The following is a 22,513-nucleotide window of genomic DNA, read 5'->3' on the forward strand; positions in this document are numbered from 1 at the left end:
TCCTCCAAATGTCAAATGTTTCCCATCTCATCATGGAAAAGAACCCTTCAAACAAGTTCCTCCCTGGATTTAGATGCGTCTCAGGTTAAGAAAAAAAAAATCACAAATCTGTGTCAATCACTGTGTGTAGTCCTGTAAACCCAAAGAAACAAAGCGGAACAATAATAGAGCCTCCTGGGTGGAGATTAAAACCGTGAAAACTATTTATGAAAAGCACATAAAATTTAGAGCTACATTACAGTTTCTAGAGCCGGATGTAAAAGCTTCTTAAATTACAGGGCTGTGTATTTTTACCTCTGTTCTGTCTAAAGCATTAACTGAGCTAAAAGGAAGTGCTTTCCAAAGGCAGTGTTCACTCACTGCAAGGCAAACAAGGGGGTGACATCTAACCTCCCGTAAGATGGTCTGTACAGTAGATCTTGGTATTTAAAAAACATAAAGGGGTTCATTCAGCCTGTTAAGTCTGGTGCGCAAGAGGAAATCTGACCTATTGGCCTGACCAGAAAAATAACTTTTTACCACTGGATCCTGCAAGTGCGCATTAAGAAAACCTTACAGAGCTGAGCAGCCTGCGATGCTTATCTGGCTCAGTTTTGTCCTGCAGCAGCAGCCAAGCAGACAGGCAGACAGATGGGAAAGGCCCTTACAGGCCACTGCACAGTGCTCCTACAGCACTTGATGCAGTTTGCAGCAGCACAGATGTCTCCTATCTAACATATAGGCTCTTCCTGTCACTGAGCATTTGTGCTACATGGAAGGACACAGAGAGGGCAGGATACTTGTGTGTTTTGCAGATGATAAGCTGCAGAAAAAGTATACATCAAGCCTTTCTGTAACATGCATACTCATAGACATATTAGTATTTGTGGATGAATGTCAGTTAAGCATGGAGATAGATTGTATAGTCTAGCAAACGATTATCAAATGACTGCTGCTAGCATGGCCATTCTCCAATTGATTTGGCTACGCTCCTGTAGCTTGACACAATATCACAGACAACATTTTTATGGATATAATGGCCATGCTGTGATTAGGGAGCTCTAGTAAACAGCAGAAGAGTATTTCACTATGTTTCATTAACAGAGCTGTGTAAAAGGTTCGCTTGAAAGTATGCTGATTGCTGAAGAGATGATTCAAGTTCAGATCTCTATGCAATCATGTACCATTTCTAGATATGTCCAGCTCCACCAGCTGCATGAAGTTGGCCACCTCAGGAGGGAGTCTCTGGATCTCATTGTCACTCAAGCCGAGCTTCCGCAGGTTCAGTAGTCTGAAGAAAGGCTGTGGAGACACAGGATAGCGTGTTAATTCTCCCTGGCTTGGCTGCAGGGCTGAACGAGACAAATAAATGAGTAAAAAACATTAAATCTGGATTTTGTTAACACTCTGAGTTGATCGATTCTAATCTTTATTTTTTTCCCCCGCAGCAAAGGGCTTAATTCCATCCATCCATCGTCATCTTCCGCTTATTCCTTACTAGTAAGGGTCGCGGGGGGGCTGGAGCCTATCTCAGCATCTACGGGCGAGAGGCAGGGTACACCCTGGACAGGTCGCCAGTCCATCGCAGGTCCAACATACAGAGACGAACAACCATTCACACTCACATTCATACCTACGGTCAATTTAGAGTATCCAATCAGCCTAGTCCCCAAATTGCACGTCTTTGGACAGTGGGAGGAAGCCAGAGTACCCGGAGAGAACCCACGCAGGCACGGGGAGAACATGCAAACTCCACACAGAAAGATCCCACGCCCGAGCCGGGACTCGAACCCGGAACCTTCTTGCTGTGAGGCCACAGTGCTAACCACTGCACCACCGTGCAGCCTAGGGCTTAATTGAAACATCTTTTTTTTTTTTTAGGATGTCCCATGGAATGAATGCACCATCGACGAATCCAAATGGAGAGCTCTGATTCTTTTCTCTGATAGACACAAGTACCACCGTACAACCTGGATCTAAAAGCACAGAGCGGTTGTCATGAAACTCTTCCGATTTAAAACTGAAACTACAACTTTTTTGTATAAATTAGCATTATGTTCTTACAGATATCGGAATGAAATATGAAAATACAAATCCCATCACAGACCGCCTGACAGGGTGGTTCAACATTTTGGCGTTACAGATCCTTTGAAAACTGTTTGACTAATTACATGAATGATCATTAAATCTAGTTGTCTAGCATCTTCGTATCAATAAACAATCATATTTTTTACAGCACAGGGATGTGAACATCAGAATCAAGTGCAACCTCAGCTTCAATGCATTTCAAAAAAAGCTGAGCAAACATATTGGTTTAGGAACGCTGAGGACATTCTCCCCCAACCACAACTGTACAGCATTCACAAAACACCCTGTATATTCAGGGAAAAAACATTCTATCTTCATAAAAAAGGGGGGGGCTCATCACCATGGCAACGCCAACCAAGCAAAGTGGTTTTCGATAGGAGAGTTGAGGAAAGTGCTGCAGCTGCGACCGTGCCAAGTGCTTTCACAAGCGCCTGGTCGCCGGACGGGACGGCGTTCAGAAACATTCCTCCGCCAGCCGCACTGTGAACGTCTCTGTGTGTCATCTGCCGTTCACATGGACAGACAAGACAGGCTGGCGGGGAACAGCAAGATAAACAGGCCCAAACTATGCAGTTATTAACCCTCAATCAGTCCCTGGTACTGCAACACATAGAGGAGCCACTGTTTGCCTTCTCAAAAGCCGGGCCACTTCCCAGACGCAGCAATGAAGGCAGTCTCTTGAGGAACTTGCAGACTTGGACTTGGGGTAGGAATCTGTATAAAGTCATTATTCCAGGATGTTTTGTGAATAAGATTGGAGACTCAAGTTGAATTCTAATTAAATGGAAGGCTGCGTCAGCATAGGCCCGCTCTTAGAAAATAAACCCTGTGTAGGGATGTCAAACAATATCGGAACCTCATCGTATTGGATGAGCAAAAAGGCCCAGTGTAGCTCAAGTTTCTTCTTCTTTAACAGAAGATGAGGACTGGTAGGCTTTCCGAAATGTTTTGGAAATAAATAAAACATGACTTATTCAAAATCACAATGTTACATGCATTTTTCAGCATGTGGAAAATGATAATATTCTATGATATTTGTTTTTATACAGACAATTATCAACTTTATCAGCTGTCGAATATCAGGATATCAGCAAAAAGTACAATATGGTGCATCCCCAATGTCAGGCTGTGACGACACCGGATATTTTGAGCTACACAACAATACCACTGAACTTCAATACCAAAACAACAAACCAATGAGCTGCACCACCTTAAAGGTTCCTGTTGTCTCCATATTTTGTGTTTTTCAAACTACAAACCAACCGAAAACAACAGAAAGATTGCTGCACCTGCACTTCCAGTGGTACGTTGCAATATTATCTAGCATCTCCAGTGCTTGAGCTACCTCTGGTACCTACGATTTCATAATATAAATACAATGGAAAATTCAATGCTTCTTATTCACTATTTAAAGTTACAGAAATGTGGCACTTGTTTAATTCCTGTCTCTAAACTGTTGTTCCTCAGATATAAAGACACAAGCATTTCCAAGCACGCTGTCGCTTCTCTGCCTTACAAGTGTAAAAACACAAAACTCCACACACTTGAATACAGCATGGGAGAGCTCTACAATTATGCTGACAAAGAGAAGAATGCTGCAGTTCAGCTCCTCTCAGTCTCTTGAAGACAGGCACTTCCTGCTCTTAACTAGTTCTGTTTATTTTGCGGAGATGGGGAGTGAGATAGCTAGCAGTGAAATACAAAGCTTGTTAGCACTTGTAAGGAATATTTAACATTTCTCAACATTTGTGGACAGCTTCCATATCTGATGGAGGAGGGTGAGATTGTGGCAGTGTTAAAAAAAACAACAAAAACAACAAAAAAAACAGAGACATAAAGGGTGTTGGCTCTATAAGTACCAGGTGACAACTATCAGATGGCAGGAACGGGAAACAGGAGCTCAAGAGGACCATGTGACTGGGGCCAAGCCCAGATGGAAACCAGCTCCCAGTGGGGGGGCGGGCGCGACCTTCCCAGCAGAACAGGTGAACAGATGGAAAGCCTCTCAGGGATCTTTGAAACACCTGACGACTAAAAATGCAGATACAAGAACTTAGAAGAGCAACACTCAGAAAATATAACTGCATTCACACAAACAGCTTCCATCCAGGCTGAAGCAATCGAATAAAGTGCATTCCTTTCCTCTCTTGATATCATCCAGAGCCCAATCTGTGATTGGAGGAACTAGAGCTGGACTGTAATGCAATCATGTACTTATGACCACTCACAAAGATGGCCATTCACTCCTAAGTAGCGGCTCACAGACAGGCATGCTTGTGTTTTTAGGAAGCAAATAAGATTCTTTACAAAATCCTCAAAACATAAAACATGACAAGAGAAATTTTTAAGAAGGTAATAAATCTGTTCCCTATTGTGGCCACTTATTTTAAGAATAAAGTTATAATAAAGTAAAATCTCCATCAACAATGGAGAAAATGTTCTTTCTTTCAGAAAATGTTTCTGCTGAAACCTGCCATTTCCCATCAACTGGCGTACTTTCAGATTAAACAATGCAGAACCAACACTTTTATACGGGTCAGTGGGTCAATTGGAATAACAAGTGAGAGCTGCGGGATTTAGTGTACCGCCACCATCATTTTTATTGTATTACTGAGCTGCATCAGTCTCCTCAGTGGCACATCAATCTGCTCAGTCATTCGGCAAGCTTTCACATGTTTGTGTGTAACTGTTTGTAGAGAGGCAGCATGCTGGTGAGAGAAAGTATGCAACATTTCCTTAACAACTTGGCAACTGGGATTTTTTTTTTATGCTGATGTTTGCAAGACTTGTTTGCTTAAGGAAGAAGGCGAGAATGTGAACAGGGGGATACAGTGCAGAGAAGAGTGGGGGGGTTCCGGTAAATTATGGCCCTATCAGCAGATGGCAGTGTGGGGTCTCAGACCTCAACCAAACTGAAAATAAGACTACAGAATAAAATGAAAATAAAATATAGTAAAAGTGTGTGTCAACAGCCAGGCTATCCAACGTAGCAGGCAGCCTTTGTTCAGAGTTCAGCAGTGCAAACATTGTAAAATAGAACACGATTGGGCCACCATGTTCCTTTTTAAACCACTCTGAATTCCAGAGAAAAGAATAGCAGATAAATTACATGTAGGGTGGCTAAGACTTTTATGAGAACCGACACAGCTGCACAGATTCTGTTGCACTATGATAACATCTCCCCACACGGGAGGATCGGGTCTGTGGAACATCCACAATGTGACCAACTAAAGCTTACGTGAAATGGGTTCTGTGGTTTGGTTACTTACAAGAGATATCCCCATTATCATACAGTGAATGAAGCCTGGTCACCCATGAGCAACCTGTGACAAAGAGCAGGGCTTTGGCACAAGTCCCTCACGTTGCACTTGAGCTTATGCTGAGTACCATAAAATGCATCAGCCTGCCTGGCTTACATCCCATTCCAGAAGAGTGTATGATAGTGTGCATGTACGAGGAGAAGGAGAGACCCTGTGCTGCAGGTCTTTAAATCAGCACACAACAGTGTTTACCAAGTTTTTCTTTGGCTGTGGTGGCCAGGAACTATGCAGCTCTGCATGTGTGTGTATCAGCGAGTAGAAAAGCGTGCCAACATGCATATTTTTGTGTTCATGTGTATTAGCAGAGTTTGTTTAGAGTGTTTATGAGAGTGTTTATGAGCACTGAAAGAGAGTGTAAATTCACAGGGGTGAATGTTGATGTTTGTTGGCCTCCAATCGCTCTAGACAGGCTCATTAAAATGTGACAGCAGATATCAAAGAAGTGCATGTGAGTCGGCTGTTTCCTGTAGAAGTAACGTTCCGCTGCAAGTGCAGTGAGCTGAAGCTTTCTGTTTACAGAGGCGACAGCTTTCCAGTCAAGTGAATCCATCTAGCTTATGGTTCCCTTCCAATCGTGCCATCAGACTAAAGACAGAAATGTCTCCTCCCACCTGCTAAACACACACAAATAACTAAATTCAATCATCATCTTCCAGGGCACATTTCAGCAAGCAGGGGGAGACCATGTTTGAGAAACCCCAGGCACCACTATGTTTGCCTTCAATCATTAACCTAAGTTCATGTTCAATAAGATGTCCTCATTGCTTAGCGTATTGTGAAATATACACAAAAAGGTTTAACTGACTGTCTGGATCTTGGCTCACCTTCAGATGCTTTTAAAGCGGAGGTCAGATTGCATACATTATGAAACCTCTCCCACTATTCTTTTCATAATCCTCATTTCTTTCTGTTTTCCCTCTCACACACTTCATTTCCTCTGGAAATGGAATTCCTATTCACACATTCCCAAGTCTCTAAATCTTGTGCCAAATCTGCAGAGTTGCCCCAGCCCCTGTGTCCCCACTCTTCCATTATCCACTCCCTCCCCATGCACACCAACTACACACACTGCTGACAATAATACTGGGGTGAGGGGCTCAAAGCAAGGGGAGGAGAGAGCGCATGCTTTTGAGTTGGCCTGCACTCTTTCAGTGTCCGGGAAATAAAAAGCTTAGGAGGATGCGGTTGAGTGAATAACTTGGTTGGTCACTAGAATGGCGAGCCTCATTACTGCAAACTTTTTCTATAGATAGCTGAAGTTATTGTTGCAGTATGAAGTCAGTACACGAGTGACCACAGACACAAGGCAGCAATAACATGAGGTAGAAACGCATTAAGTCCTTCTCCTCATGCTGACCTTAATACCCTCAGTGCAAAAAAAAAAAAGCACCAGCAAGACTACATAAACAGTCATTTCAAGGCCAATACTAATGGAGCAACGCATGACCTGATACTGCTGTGGTGGTCAGTCAAAGCACCCCCCTGCAGAGCTTCAAACCCAAAGTTTCCACAAAAAAAAAAAAAGTCTCTATATTAACGACACCCTAATGTGTTGTATTCCCCTCCTCCACCTCTTGCTCACACCACTGTGCCACTTCTGTGGGTTCCCTCCATTTTCTTAAGCAGAAGGACAAAGGCCAAGCAGTCAGCCCCACACAAGCCTGTCAGTCACAGCCCAGCTCTCGTTGACCCCCCTCCCTCGCAAGCCTCGGCCAGGGGATTCCTTTATTGTCTGCCCTTCCTCCGAAGGGTACCGCGGTGAAGAGGACTGGATATGGACAGATGTAGATTTGAAAGAGGAACCTGGTGTAAGATTACAAAAAGGAAAGAAAAGCTGAGAGGGATGGACAAGAGGAGATATGAGAACAGGGCAGAGACGAAAAAGAGGGTTTGTGTGAAAAGTAGAAAAGAGGAGAGAGAAAAGGACTGATGGTGGATTATTAATAAAGAGGAAAGGGAAACAACAGATTCCCATAGTGTGCTGGACAGGACATCAGCTACTGACCAACAAATTATTTAATTCCGTCCAGAGATTCACTGCGGAGCTTTCTGACAGAGGACAAATGTCTTGATCCAAAAAAACGTGCTACAAACCGAATGACTGACTAATGTGGTTTAGACTGGTCCACCCGGGTTAATATGCAGTGTGAAGTACTCCCAATGGTCGTATCAGAAAAAAAACCTGCACACGTTAGACAAACAATACAACCATCCAACAACTCACAACTCACAATTATAAACCTACATTCTACTTCCTCTGCCCTCATCCACTGCCTCCTACATGTTCCCCCTCTATTTTTGGAGCCGAGATGTGAATTTCTGCATGTGTGAATAGAAAAATAAATATCATAAATAATCCTGAAACACCAGCAGCTCATGCTGGATTGAACCTCCAATGATGTTGTTTCATTTAAGCCAATTCTGCTTAATCTTAAATCAAATACACACAATCTAGTGAGCACATACAAACGTAGATGTATTTGCATTTGTCTTTGCCATTTAACTTAATTTGATTCATCACATTGTGTTTGGTGCTGTTATAAAGCACTGGGTATATGGGTGTGAGTATTTGTATTTCATTTAAGTGGCACTTTGAGCCACGACTACCTTCATCCGGCTCCAGTCACCCAGGCTGAACAGGCCACACAGAGAGAAGGGTGTGGTGAAGCCGGTGTGACTGACAGCCTGACTAATGCTCTTCTACTTACACCTGTCCAGCTGACTTTGATCTGTGCAAAGAGTAAACAGAGCCGTAAGTCAAGCCAAGTGATGTCTGCACCTTGTAGGGCGCCATCTTAACAGGTTTAGGGCTACTGTAGCGAAATACTGCTCTATTGATAGAAAACAAACACATTGAAGAAGCGTTTTTTTTTTTCCACAGTAAAGCCCAGATATCTATTTTAAAGAGGTGAATTATGTGATGCTGTGCCGAAACAAAGCTTCTTGTTGGAACACAACAGACTTTAGTTCCCTTTGATCTTTAGATCCTGACAAGGAGACTTTCTGCAGCGTGATGCTTTTCTTGGTTTGCAAATAAAAGCCGTTTGTTCATCTCATTAATATAAACCAAGTAAGCTATGTTTTGTATGACATAGGTCCATGTTGTATAAATTGCATGCTAGTTATCCTTCAACTGCTAAACACCTAGAGGTCAAGTTGGATGGTTTCAATTTAAAGTTCTGAGGTTCAGGTCGGATGCTCCCATCTCATTATCAAAAGGAGGAACTGGCGTGCCAGTGGTGCTATCAAAACAAAGCTCAGATTACCCCCCCCCCCAACACACACACACACACGGAGTGTGACATTATCTGCTGAGAATCACTCCTGTACATCTTTTCACAGAAAATAGCTGTTTACTGATATATTCATGTTCCAAATGTCATATAGAGACCATTCTAATACACATCATTAATACATGTAGTACCTGGTGCAACGGATATTTTACAAGTGTTCGCATCAACAGTATGTGTTCTTGTTCTGTCCTCCCCCTGGACATCCTTTGCTCTGCTGCACTGCCATGTTTTCTTATGATTCAAGAGGACAGTCAGTTAGGAATGAATGAAAATGTATCGCTGTGCAAGGAACGCATGTAGGCAAAGTATGTGTGCGTGTGAGAGTGGAGGTGCACGTGTGTGTTTGTTGCTTCATAGCATCCTTGTCTGTAACTATGTGGAGGAGGGAAAAAAAGAACAGCCCAGGAAAGTAGGTAAACCATTTATTCAGGAAAAACAATCCCAAAATTCAAGAGAACACAGGAAAGACAGCTAGTTCCTCCATTTAGCTTCAAGAGCTTTGCCAAAGTCAACACGGTTAATAAACAACCAAAGTGACAATAGGGGCCTCTCTCCTTGTTACCTCCTGGGAGTTTTCAGGGTTTTTTTTGTCGTTGTTGTTGTTGTGACACACAAATATAATGTTTCAAGCAGACCCTCTCCTCTCAGCCAAATGTAAAGGGTGGAATATTTAGCCTTGAGATTCCTGCTAGACAGCTGGATATTCCTGCTTAATGTGGATGGCAGAATACAGGGAAAGCCTATATCACACTGCTGTCTGTTGTGGACTCCAGAGGGCCAAAGGACAAAGATTGAGAGTGAACAGGTGGCAATGGCATCGTGGTTAAGAGGTTCCTCTACTCAAATACGCATGGCCAAAGTCATAAATGTACAGAAAAAACAAAACCCAACATATACAGAGTATTTGTAGTGTTTTGTGTGTTTGCTTCAAAAATTAAGATTATCCTGATAATGATGTGGGGTTTTTTTGTTTGTTTTTTGTTACCTTACCTACTATGACAACAATGTGACATTCAGGGCAAGTTTAAGTTAAGTTCATTTAACTTTTATGCCCAAATGTATTATTAGGACAAACACTGATGAATGTAGCACTATTGTTCATGTTCTCTGTAAATGGGAATGGTGATTGCTTGATGCAGTAAAGCGATTTCCAGCCAGCATTTTAAAAATAGACAAGTAATCCTTCCCGTGTTGCCTTATTGGGGGGCTAATCACTGCTTTGGTTACTAAAACTGTCAGGGTGATAGAAAAGCTCTCACCACCACCGCCACCACCACCAGTCCTGGGACAGCATGTCCCCAGCTTGATTAACACAAACTCACAGAACGAGCTAGCGCCAGCTCCCCATGCAGATTTGCAATACAAACTAAATTCAAAGTAGCAGCCACACTGAAAGCCTTTTCCAAGCTCTTTGCCTACAGTATGCTTCCGTTTCAGGTTGCATAAAGCAATCACAACACTTAATGCAAGGTAATCAATAAAGTGTTATTGACAACATCTTTGTTTTACATTAGTGAAAGCAGAAAACAATACAGCAACTACAGACTGCAAAGAGTTCAATGTGTTAAAGAAGTGTGTGACTAGTGAGGGAATGCATCAACAGCCACGTACGGTTCTAAAGTAATGTGAAAGTTTAAAGATCTCAGGGTGTGGCAGTATCAATACCACCAGTTCTGACAGAAGACAAAATATAACATAAAATATAAATCGTGCTGATGTTGCAGTTCTCTGGATTCAATGAGAAAGTCATGAATCAAGTAGTACTGTATTGTGGTTGTATACTTCCGTGATGTTACCTTGACCTTTGACCACCAAGATCTTTTCAGTAAAGTCACTGTGGACGTTTTACTATTCTTTCTCAAAGACAAAGGGAGGACGATGGAGAACCCAAAAACGTAACTATTGCAAATGCAGGAACATAAAAGAAATATATACAATCCTTATTTGCTGGTATTTGGCCAGTCAGAGTTCAGTCATTGCTTTTCAGTTGTTTGCTGTCCAAACTGTTTAGTTAGACATGAGATGCTCCAAATATGCTTTCACACAGCAGGAATGAATGAGTGCACACAAGCAGAGCCCCTCTCTTTGACCCCTCCTGGTCTTCTAATTCTCTCTCTGTGTTCCCATAAACATGACACAAAACCAGAAGCCCTATTGTTTACAGACGTTTGGTTCTTTCCTGGATGGGCTGGATCCGGTATGTGTGGCCTGCCTACATGCCAGCTCTCTCCCTCAGTATGTCCCACTGTGAAGCTGTGCTGCAGAGGAGCATCATGGCTACTGCATTCTCTGGCACTGTATGGACCTGGCACAAGTTGCTAACTGTCACCACATAGCATGATCAAAAACAGGCGCAACACCAAGAGGCTCTGTAGCTGCTCGATTCATCATAAACAGAAAAAAAAAAACGACATGGAACTCAGCAGACTTGGTGAAAGACCCATAAAACAAAGTTGAACGATGGTTTCAGATTAAATTAAACTCTTACATGTCAAGCCTTAAAAAAGGATCTGGCTTGCCCATATACAATCTTAACATCGTACATCACAGAATGATTATGAACATAAGCCTGTGAAAATCTGTGCTGAGTTTGTACAAAACTGACACAAATCAAGCGGTGCTGAGTTGAGTCCACTGTACATTAGAAAAGTTGCTTTGCGTTTGTGTGTGTTGCGAGTGCACAAGCAAGTCTTTGCACAATTGACTCATTGTGTGTGTCCAGGTTGTGGCCTCCCTCACAGGATCATGTGGCTGGGTATCTATCATTTCCCAGTAACGGTCTCTGCATTCTACCTCTCTTGCTCCAGACTTTACTTAGGTCACTCTTTGCATTTCTCTCTTAGGAATGTGTTTCACACCATTTCAGAGTAGCATGGACTGAAATGGCTGTGGCTTATCAAAGTATCACTCGCGTTTCCCCTCGCAATGCTTGGGTGATCAGCTCAGGTAAAAGCTCACTTAGCTCCAGTTACATCTAGTAAGGGGTTTTCCACTAATGGAACTCAGGAAACTCATTAGGTGGTGCAAACATTTACAGGAACAGCCCTCTAATCGTCTGTTTGAGTGGTGCAAAAAACTCACGAGTTAGCATAACTTTGTAATGTCTTCGATCACATGGTGAGTTCCAAGCTAACCAAAACTGAGACAAACGGACAGATATAAAGAGTAATATGGTGCTGGAAAAATAGCGAATTTTTGCAGGCAAACTCAAGAGTTAGTGTCACCATGGGCTCACTTTACAAAAGCCAAAGGGATTTTAAACTGGACATTTATTTATTCCAGAAAGTGAGCACTGTGGCATTAATGCAATCCTTAAAAGTAAAAAAAAAAAAAAAAAGAAAAGCTTAAGTTGTGCTATGAACAAACAAAACAGTGGATGAATGTCTTCCATGTCACTACAACCAGCTCCGCATTTCTTCTGTGTTTGGCCTGAACGTTGATGTCCATGGCAACCTCTGTACTCTTGCCTAGCCCCTTGTTAGCAACAACCATTTTTTGAGGATATTTAAGAATTTTGAAATTTGTGGTTTTACTGACATATCTTATGTCATAATGTGGAGCTATATAGAGTTTTGAGGGCGTGACCTCTCCTCACTAAGGTGGAGGTTTAGAACTTTGCCGTTGGTAGAGGGGGACATGGGACTTGCGCTTGCGGTCGTTATGAATTCAGTTACTCTAAGTTAATCTATTGTGTATAGTTTGACATCAATGCACATTACTACATATTTAGAATGTACGCATATACATTTACAGTGTTGTTCGCTGAGAACCTCAAAGAGGCATACAACCCTCAAAACTAAGTTCAGTAAGTGGACCACGAGAGCAGCACAAAGTTACCCATAAGTAGTTCACTGATCTAGAATCCCAGCCCCCATTAAAACTTCACTGTTCCACTTTTAGCTTTTGCTACAAAGTCCATCTTTCTTGCTGAAGTTTTTCTTCCCAAGCCCAAGGACAAAGACTCGCTCTTTAGAAAAGTACAGCAAGCTTGCAGCGACAGGGAATCCCCGACCCATGTCGTGTCGATCCCTCACACAGGGTGATTCGTCATGGCATCAGGCAACTGGCCCCGAGAGATTCATCACCTTGGAGACCAGTTTGTTCAGAGAAGAAGCCACAGAAAAAGGAATCGAAAACTTTCGTAGTGATGCTCAACTGGCGGTTAGCTGAAAACTTGATGCTGACACATAATCCTCTCATAGATAAATACAGTATGTGTCAACAAGTGCCACAGCACAGACTTATCTTCAATACTGTGGCCCGGATACCGTTACTAATTACAAGTCAAGTTGTATTAGTACGTCATTTAGACAGCATAATTACAGAGTTGCCTGCACACCCCTCGCACATGACTCCAGAGTGGATCACTGCCAGGAACAACCATAAGAGTAGCCCTGCACCCAAGGGCAAGTGCATCCCGATCCCCCTGGAAGATGTCTGAAACGTGTTTTAATACATGCCCACTGTCATGAACCTGGCTTGGTAGGAGATCTAAAAATACACACCAGGGAACCTGATGTATGCAAGAATCATACTGTATTCTCTACAGCTGATAGCACATTTTGTACCTTTGCCAGCAGCCATGCTCCTCATCGGTGACATGATGGAGCAAATCAAGACAAACAGGTTAGATGCAAACTCAATCTGTGCTTGCCCTTGACCTCACCTCTCATTCACTGATGAGCTGTAGTACATGTCCAACTCACACACACACACACACACACACACACACACACACACACACACACACACACACACACACCTCGCTTCCAAAAGTGCAACTAGGGCTGAACGATGATAAAAAATATCTGGAGCCTATCCCAACTGACACTGGGTGAGAGGCGGTGTTCACCCTGGACTGGTAGACAGTCTGTCACAGGGCCATCAGGAGCAACTAGGGGTTCACTATCTTGCTCAATGATACTTGGACACGGTTACCAGGGGAAGTGAGGATTGAACCAGCGACCCTTCAGTTGCTAGATCGCCACGCTACCTCTGAGCCATGCCGCCTCTATTTTCATTAATTAATTGAATAAAATGTAGTCCTATATTTTTCGTTATGTAATTGTAGGGAAGGCATCTCAGCATGACCACAATCTAATTTAAACAAAATTGTTCTCTGACTCGTCATATTATGATATCCATATTGAAGTATTGCCTAAATCCAATCACACTTATTGTGCAGCCGATTCTTCTGCAGCCCCTTGCCTGCTTCGAAATACATATTAAAAAATATAATAGGGTCTCCGCCTGAAGTACCTTCAGGCTCAGGCCCTAATAAGTTGAGTAGACTGACAGTTGCTGTTATTACAAGAAACAAAATGTTAAAGTTCAGTTAACATTTGCAGGTTACAGATAGCAGGAAGTTAAGATGGATGTCTCCGGATGTGCTTAAGTATCAGCCTGCAGAGGGCAGCTGAAGTACAATGATGAAGAGGTTGTTCAGCAATGACAGCCAAATCATTCAAACACACACACACACACACACACACACACACACACACACACACACACAGTGTGCCAACACTTAAAATGCAATCTGTTGCACACAGTTGTTTTAGCTTCTGATCAAAACAGGAAAGCTGGTAATAAATCACTGATATGTTGAAGTAAGGCTTAAACGTGCTCACTCAGCCTGAACTATTTTGAACGGACACTAGAGCTGTATTTGCATAACAAAGTGGGCAGTGCAATTCAGGTGTCATCTCCATTTTCCAGTTCCCCAACAGGGTTCCAATTGGTGTCTTAAGTCCCCAAAGAACAAGGGTCTTAATTAAAGCACTGTTAGAATGAAGAGGAGACTTGTATTTAACAGGGGCGACTGAAATTAAGTCAGATTAGCTTGAGAATTCAACTAAAGCACAATCTGTGTGTCATGCATATATCAGCCTGAGTGTCTTGTGCATGTGTGTGTGTGGGCCTTACCAAAAGGAATGTGAAACGTTTAAGTTCAAGTGTGTGAGGGCGAGAGAAAGAGAGACAGAGAGAGAGAGAGAGGGAGTGGGAGTGGGGGGAGTGGGTGGAGCTTTCAGAGGGCAGGACAATCTCCTGGAGATTCCAGACATGCCTGCATTTCCGTGGATGTCAAGTGCTGCAGTGCAAACACGACCATGCTAAGTTAATTACAGTGCACACCGGGCCTCTCCCTTCTCCCCACAATTGTTTCAGACTTGAGCAAAACTGTTATTACGGAAATGTTTAAGAAAGTTACTTAAAAGGCCACTTATGAGATTCAGAATGTCAACAGCGACATTAAGGATTATTCAAATTAAAGACTGCAAAGCAACAACAGTGTTGTCAAGTTCAAAAGATTCTTGTTTTCTTTGAGAGCAGGAGTTGATATTGTTTTGTGAAATTTGGCTGAACTCTCACAACACTGATGGAGGAAACATTATTAGAAAGCTGCCCAGTGGGGAAAGAAACCAAGAAGAATGAAAACAAAGAGTTTTATTGTGAATAGCTGCAATTCTGTCATTTAAAATCATTGACCTTTTTGACATAAACACTACCCCACCATCATCACATGACTAAATCAGCTGCCAGCTTTGACTCCTCGGTCTGTTGTGATCTGGTTAGTTCAATTAAGAAGACATCAACACAAGAAATAGCAAAAGAAGGTTTGAGGCAAAACATCTGCCCCCACTTCTTCAAAAGAAAAAAGGAAGAAAAAAATCGAGGGATTCCTACTACGCTGGACATGAAAAGATGAGCTCGGGGGCCTACTGACGTGCAGACTGCAGACACGCACCCATAGCTATCGTGAATTGCTGCCATCTCCTTTTCTACAGACGGTGCTGCTTCATTTGTTATTCATCGCTGACATGAGCATGACATACATGCGTGAGTTCTGCTTTGTTGTCTCCAAAGAACCCTGCTGTGCATTATACTGACCTCTCATCCATTCTCTCTCTCTCTCTCTCTCTCTCTCTACCTCACACACACACACAAACAAACCTTCAACCATCAGCACCTCTATTAGAAGCCACAAACTAGTTATGTGGTGCAACACACGCGCACACACACACACACACACACACACACACACATACATACACACACACACACACACACACACACACACACACACCCTTCTATTTATTGTGTTTGCTCATTGACCGATGAATAAACCAAGACTGTGTAGCATTGTTAAACTCTTACAAGTGCATCACAACAACATCTGCTCCATCAGGAATAAAGAAGAAGCTCCCAAATCCAATCCACACAGGTGGCCACTGCCCACAGTCCAATGTTCTGGTCAGCACTTCATGCAACTACACACATGCAGCTCCAGTGTTTCCTTGGTGAACTCTTACACAGCTGAGTTGCTTAGGGGGAATAATTCCAGATAGTATCAGTCATTGGTTTGTGACTATAATTAGGCAACAGAAAAGAGACAGAATTATTTTGTGAAATAATGAGATCATGTTCATCTTTTCTTTATTCTCAGAGCAAAATGCGTTATTAAGGTTTATTTTGAAAGGGCAGACAACAGCTTGTATATTCACATGGGGTTTACTACATAAAGATAAAGGGATAGGTAAGAGAGAATCAATATATTAACATTAAAACAACTCAATTTTATTAGTTTTAAAAAGGCCATTCTTCATATGAAACACTTGTGAAATGATTTAATTCACAATTTCAGCTTTTTTAATTCATTCATTTCCAAAAATAAGTAGTAAACTACAAAAACGTGTTTATAGAGCTCTTAGATATGAAAAAGTATAGAAGTGCAGTGTGAAAACTTTTTTTTTAAGTACTAAACTACGATAAAGAACAAACACTGATTTACCAGAACATTGTTTTACCAATGGAAAATATTTAAATATATGAAGTATAATCTGTGTTAATGAGCTCATGACAGGACACACGTAAAGAGTTCCAAATAATCCTGTTAACTACATCCGGCCATTATTGGAGCTACACAGTATGCAGTATACATACATGATACTGGCTGATGGTAAACCAAATCAATAGTCGGATCAATGAGGAAGAGATGCAGATGAGCTAGCATAGCAATTTAGATAAGCTGTAAATGATTATTCAGCCAATGATACCATTATTGATTAAGAAAGCAGTATACAGCTCTGCAGTATTGCATTACAGCTGTGTAGTACATGTGTGTTTCCAGTCACTCAAATGATACTTGTTCTCGCAGTGAAACAAAAAAATGATCGACGCGTGGGAACGGGTGTCTCAATAGGTGGAAATTTATTTCACAATCAGGAAATGTTCCATGATAGAGTTAAAGCACAAACTAAATACTAAAGACAGCAACTAAAAATGCAAAGCTATTAATCATGATGCACATGTTAGTGGAGGCTTATTGATTAAAAAAAAAATTTGACCAGATTGGTAAAATAGTTACCAGAAAGGAACAACATGTTTATACTCGGAGGAGGCAAGGAGGCATTGAGTCAAGAGGGGAGAATTCAAGTGGGAGCGTGGTAGTACACACTAACACAGGAGTATTATTGTACTTCTTTATCATCACTCTTGAGCTCTGGGGCTTAACATTCCTTCAATGGTTGGTGCCACATCTCGCAGGATTACAGAGAAACAAGGTGCTTCTTGTCACTTATCAGTTAAGAGACACTATGAGCACCTGGGTGTATATGAAAGCAGTACTACAAAGTAACCAACAGCACCACAGGGAACACAACAAATTAAATCTGCTAATTTTTCTCAAAGCTCCTGTTTTTTGTTTTCTGCATGGATGAAGGGTTTCTCTACTCTCCACAAACAAATTCAGGAGTAGAGATGGACTCACAAAAACAGGGCATTCCATGACTCACTTGATTATTAACACTTCCTGCTGACAGAGACACTCCCAACAGAAAGGAATCAACAGGAGAAACATGGATGTCAACATGGATGCGGAGTGCTTCAGTTGCCCCACAGATACAACCAACCAGGACCCTGAGTGCATCCTAGAGCAGCCCTGCCCCTTGGACTAGACAAGAGCTTTAACTATTTCAATTTCATACAAACCAGCTGCTTTGAAATTATGATTATAACCTGTTGTTACAAAATTATACCAAGCCTACAGCATATTTTTCTGTTTCTTTTGCAAGACAACATATAGGGACTGAAACATAGCTTATCAACACTATTTTCACCAACAAAAAGTAATTTCCAGGCTTCGACTTGGCTGCTATTATTGTTGATTTAATACACACATCGTTTGACACAATCACAATAAACACATTACAAAGAGAGAGACTATGCAGTGATTTCTTGATGTAAAATGACCATTCAGAGAGAATATGAGAAGCAAGAGAATTGTTCTCTGAAATTCAGTCTCGGCTGTAAGGAGTGAAGCAAGACTGACAGAACTTCTGGTGTGTGTCTCCTCTGGAAAGTTACAAAGGTTCGTCCATAAACTTGCTAGAACTGGCAGTCAGTGTTACTGGAGGTGCAGCAAGAGTTTACAGTATCCTGTAAGCCTCAGTAAGGAGCCTCCTTCATTTAGTGATGGGAAATATACAGCAAAGACTTGTACCAGTCTGGTGTAAATATCAAACCAGTTTGACATTTTTACCTGCACCCAGAAACAGGCTGAGGGACAGTGACTCATTCAGAAGCAATATTGTACAGCTGGTAGCGGATGTGACGCTATCAGGTTTCAAAGTGATAGATTGAGGTCTTCACAATGACTGCATGTGGCCAGCAGCAGATAAAGGGCAGCATTTGTTTATGGCTGGTTTTAACACCATCCCAGGTGACCTCTTCCCCCACATAGACATCAGCAGCAGCACCCTGACAGATTAGCCTCAAAGAAGAGTGTTGTTCCTGAGCCTCTGTCTGATCAAACAGTTCAGAGACAGCATCCCATCCCAAAGAAATGTCAGTGCTAAATTTAACCATTGCAAACCTCACATTTATCGACAGAGTGCAAATTTGGAATAAAGTGATCAATGCATAACTTGTTAAAATGCATGAACGCTATAAACAGAAGGTAACCTAAGACTGCACCATTGACAGGATGAGAATACACTCCAGCTTTATTGACAGACAGCAAGTTACTATATTTGTGGAGCTATTCTAGTCAGGAAACAACATGGGCAGGGTACCTCTGCATGCTTTCCCAGTAGCATGCAGAGGTTTTCTTCTCTTAATTTTGGACCAATGAGTTTCAGAGTCTGGCTCTACGACGTAGAAAGTTTGCCTCTTGTTTTGCCTTTAGTTTAAGTGTTTGCAATCAGGATCAAGTGCTCCACTTCCTGCTCCTGAATACGGGCAGTCGTCTGTCCTTTACCCCTGAGATTTGTAAACACTGACTATTAAGTAGATAAAATGGCGTCCCCCCTCTTGTACATTTTGTCTGTGTGTACCTCATGCATGTAGTCTAGTCAACAGACCTTCCACGCTATCACAGGGCTCCAGCAGGACATGTAGCACAGCTGCAGACTCTCCCCTATTGCAAACAGCTGCCGCCACCACCACAGCCATTAATTATTCACTGAAGCCTTGCCTCGGTGTTTACCTTTGATGCTGGCCACTAAGGACAGAGTACATGGGAGGATAGTGCGACACAATGGAGCAAGTGTACAAACCAGTATGTCCAAAACACACAGCCACCAGAGTGGGGAAGGGAATTATTGACCCTACAGGAAATGCTACTATGCTTAAACTCAACAAGATCATCACCATTACTGATTAATCCGTCAACTTTCTTTCTGATTAATTTTGTATTCTTGAACAAGATCATGAAAACACCACACAAAGGGCAGAGGCAATTTTCAAAATAAAACCCCATGTGCAAAAAACCCCCAAAAACCCCTGAAAAAGAAATAATATAAACACATACTCTACATGCAGATGATTGAAACACATCAATCAACAGACAATGACCGAAAGAATCTGAGCAAGTTAACAAAGGTGGCAGGCAGCTGGAAATTGCAGCTGTGGACCGACGTGAATCGCCATCACAGCTGGAATGCAGTGCAGCCGCGTATGGTGGAAATTCAGTCAGCATGGAGGTTTTTCTTACTGTTCGCAAATTGTAAAACATGTAAAGCCAAAAACGAACAACAAACCTAATCAGACACTTCATATGCTGTCACCACGTTGGACCTGCTGAGTTTGAGGAAGCCAACAACGAGAAAGTGGCTAAGGCTAGAAGGCAGAGCTAGCATGCAGCTTCTCTCATCCTTCACTGGCTGCTGCATTTTTTGGGTTGTTAAAGTAAGAAAACTAGTGCAATTTGGGGAAGACTGTTAAGAGCAATATTTTCTGTAATTATGAAAATAAAAGTTTCCAATGAAGAAAAGTTGATTTTTCTGTTTTTATATTGTGTCAAGTACAGTTATTACAGAAAATCGTAATTGGCTACATCAGTATCTGTAATTCACACTAACAAAAAAAATCAGAATCGGCCAAGAAAAATGCAATTAGTGCATCTCAAGACATATTAACACTTCTGTGTACGTCCAATCTCTGTTGACTATTGGTTTCTGGTGGGTTTCTCAATTCTTTAAAAGCTTTATTTTACTTGCTTTAAAAGACAGCAACATGAGAGCTACAGTTCATCAGACCACAATAAATGTTGGTCCATCTGAAGTGACCCTGGCTGGAAGCTGCTGCCAATTTCAGCGCTGAACCCCACTGGATGTTTTTAGTGTTTGTTCACTGACAAGTAGCCCAAAGCTGAACGCAGGTATGATGACATCATCCAGCAGCTTTATTTCAGACCGCAGCTACACTTGAGCTTGAGAAATGCTCTCCGTCACAACACGTCACTGTTGGAAATGTTGCTATGTTGTTATACAAACCAAGAGAAGAGGGAAGCTTTGGTTTTGAGCGGCACCATGTCCCGTGGCTACCAAGGAACAAAAACTACACTAACTGAAACTGCCTGTAGCATTTCCTTAAAATGTCCCATCACTGTACATACTGACTGATGACACTGGTGCCAGAAGTGAAACAGATAGAGCAAACACTGAGAAACTTAGTGCCTCAGTCGAAAAATAATGATAAACTGGTATAAGACAGTGTCATTTCTTCCAGCTTCAATGAATAAACAAATTATTAATGTGTTTATTTATTGTAAATTGTGATTGAGAGTGTGACTGGTCATGCAGATGGGAAATCTCTGACCCAAATGTGTCTCTTCAGGGGCGCCACCACTAAAGACCTGATCTGTGGCATAATATCGGTGGATCTGCTGACATAAATACTAAAAGCGATGAAAGGTAGGAGAGGGAAAAGTGTGAATGTGTTGAATCACAAAATCCATCTATGAAAGAAATCTCCAGAGGGACAACTGTTGGCTTTGTGACCACTCCCCTGACTGCTTCATCCCCACCTGACACTGCATGTCAACCCAGACTGTGGTTTTCACGGATGGACGGATGGCTCTGACACGAGAGTCCCTGAGGAGCAGGGATCAGTGGAGCTCAGTTCCCAGATTATTTCCTTCAGTGGAGGTGCCAGAGGGCCCCGTTCTCCTGTTAATCCTTCTCGGGGAATAAAACACAACCACTGCTACCATTACACTGTCTTCCTCTCTCATGTCACTCTCTGTCTCTGTCTCTCTCTTTCTCTCTCTCTCGGGGGGGGATGGGGGTAGGCAGGATGTTGGACCAGCTGGTCATCAGCTCAGACAAAGGAACCTGCTGAATGTGCTCTTGCATCAAACAAGAAACTCAGATCCATCATGTCGCTTTTTCTGGATCTCTTAATTTTCGTCAGGCTTGTATGGGGGGAGGTTGGGGGGGGGGTGATAACAAAAAATTTAAAAAACAAAAAAAACTACCTACATCTGTTGTTGTCATGGGTGTTATTCTTTCATTGGGTGGGGGAAGGGCTACATTCACAGAGGAAATCTGATTTTTGTCCTGACACCATAAGAAAATACATTAATGTAACAAATCTTATTAGACATTCACACTTTAACACTGTAAAATAAAGCCAAGTAAGAAAAATGAGAAAAGAAGAGTGAGAAAGAGCTGAGCCAGAGGAAAGATGTGGTTTTACCGCAGAGAGGCCAATGACAGGTGTAATTTATCATACATCCTAGCCTTGTTCAACCCATCGCTGAGGAGAGACAAACTTTACTGGAAACTCGGGGGGGGGGGGGGGGGGGTAGAAGGGCTGCAGAGTTCAGCAGCACATTGAGGAGATTCAGTCAAGTGTAGACGTCCTAGATTAGAAAACCAAACTTCCCTCAATAAGAACCAAACTTTTACACCACAGAGGAGTGGAGGAACATTCATTCTCCATCCAGAGAAATTTTGCAAACTTCCTTAAGATAATAATACAAACTTGTGAAACAAACTTGACTACTCAAGATTAGGAAAACAATTGCAAACTAAATCACATTCAGCAGCAGCTGATTGAAGGGGCCTAATTTAGGTTTTGCTTGACCCCAGGCTCAATACACAGGGGACTCCAGACAAAAGCACTAAGATTTCTATCAGTGTGTTTATGTGCTTGATGAGAGACTCAAGCGGCAGAAAAAGCAGATCTCAGACAAGACATGCACTGAAATATGTTTGGTTGAGGGGTGGGGGTGGACGCCGTGGTGCTGAGGAGCATTTTCACAGCCGGGTGAAGCCCTAATCTGCCCTTTAACCACAGATCTGTTAGTGCATACACACAAACAATGCAACAGTGGTGGCAGATGTGGATTAAAAAGATTGCACAGTCATCCATCCCATTTAACACACACATGCACAACAACTAACTATCTAAACATCGAGTTATTAATTTCAGACAAAACCTGTCATGTATTCTTTACAGACTGTGTTAAAGAACTAGACAAACCCTCTGCGTCAAGCGGCCCCCTGAAAGCACCCATTTAAGAGCATTTGATGCTATACAGTGTGATAT

At 42.2% G+C, this 22,513-nt stretch overlaps 1 protein-coding gene across 12 annotated transcripts in view; it reads right to left on the reverse strand.

Moving 5' to 3' along the window:
• Positions 1-22,513, reverse strand: part of scrib (scribble planar cell polarity protein) — a 65,491-nt gene that overhangs the window by 37,116 nt on the left and 5,862 nt on the right. For all 12 annotated transcript variants that reach the window (XM_086191674.1, XM_086191666.1, XM_086191668.1 and 9 more), the window contains exon 2: positions 1,164-1,281. In XM_086191674.1, the coding sequence (XP_086047800.1) occupies positions 1,164-1,281 (118 nt within the window). The remainder of the gene's footprint in view (positions 1-1,163; positions 1,282-22,513) is intronic.

Source organism: Aulostomus chinensis, chromosome 21 (assembly GCF_037954235.1).
Source record: "Aulostomus chinensis isolate RoL2024-O1b breed Wild chromosome 21, RoL_Achi_v1.0, whole genome shotgun sequence".
Classification (NCBI taxonomy): domain Eukaryota; kingdom Metazoa; phylum Chordata; class Actinopteri; order Syngnathiformes; family Aulostomidae; genus Aulostomus; species Aulostomus chinensis.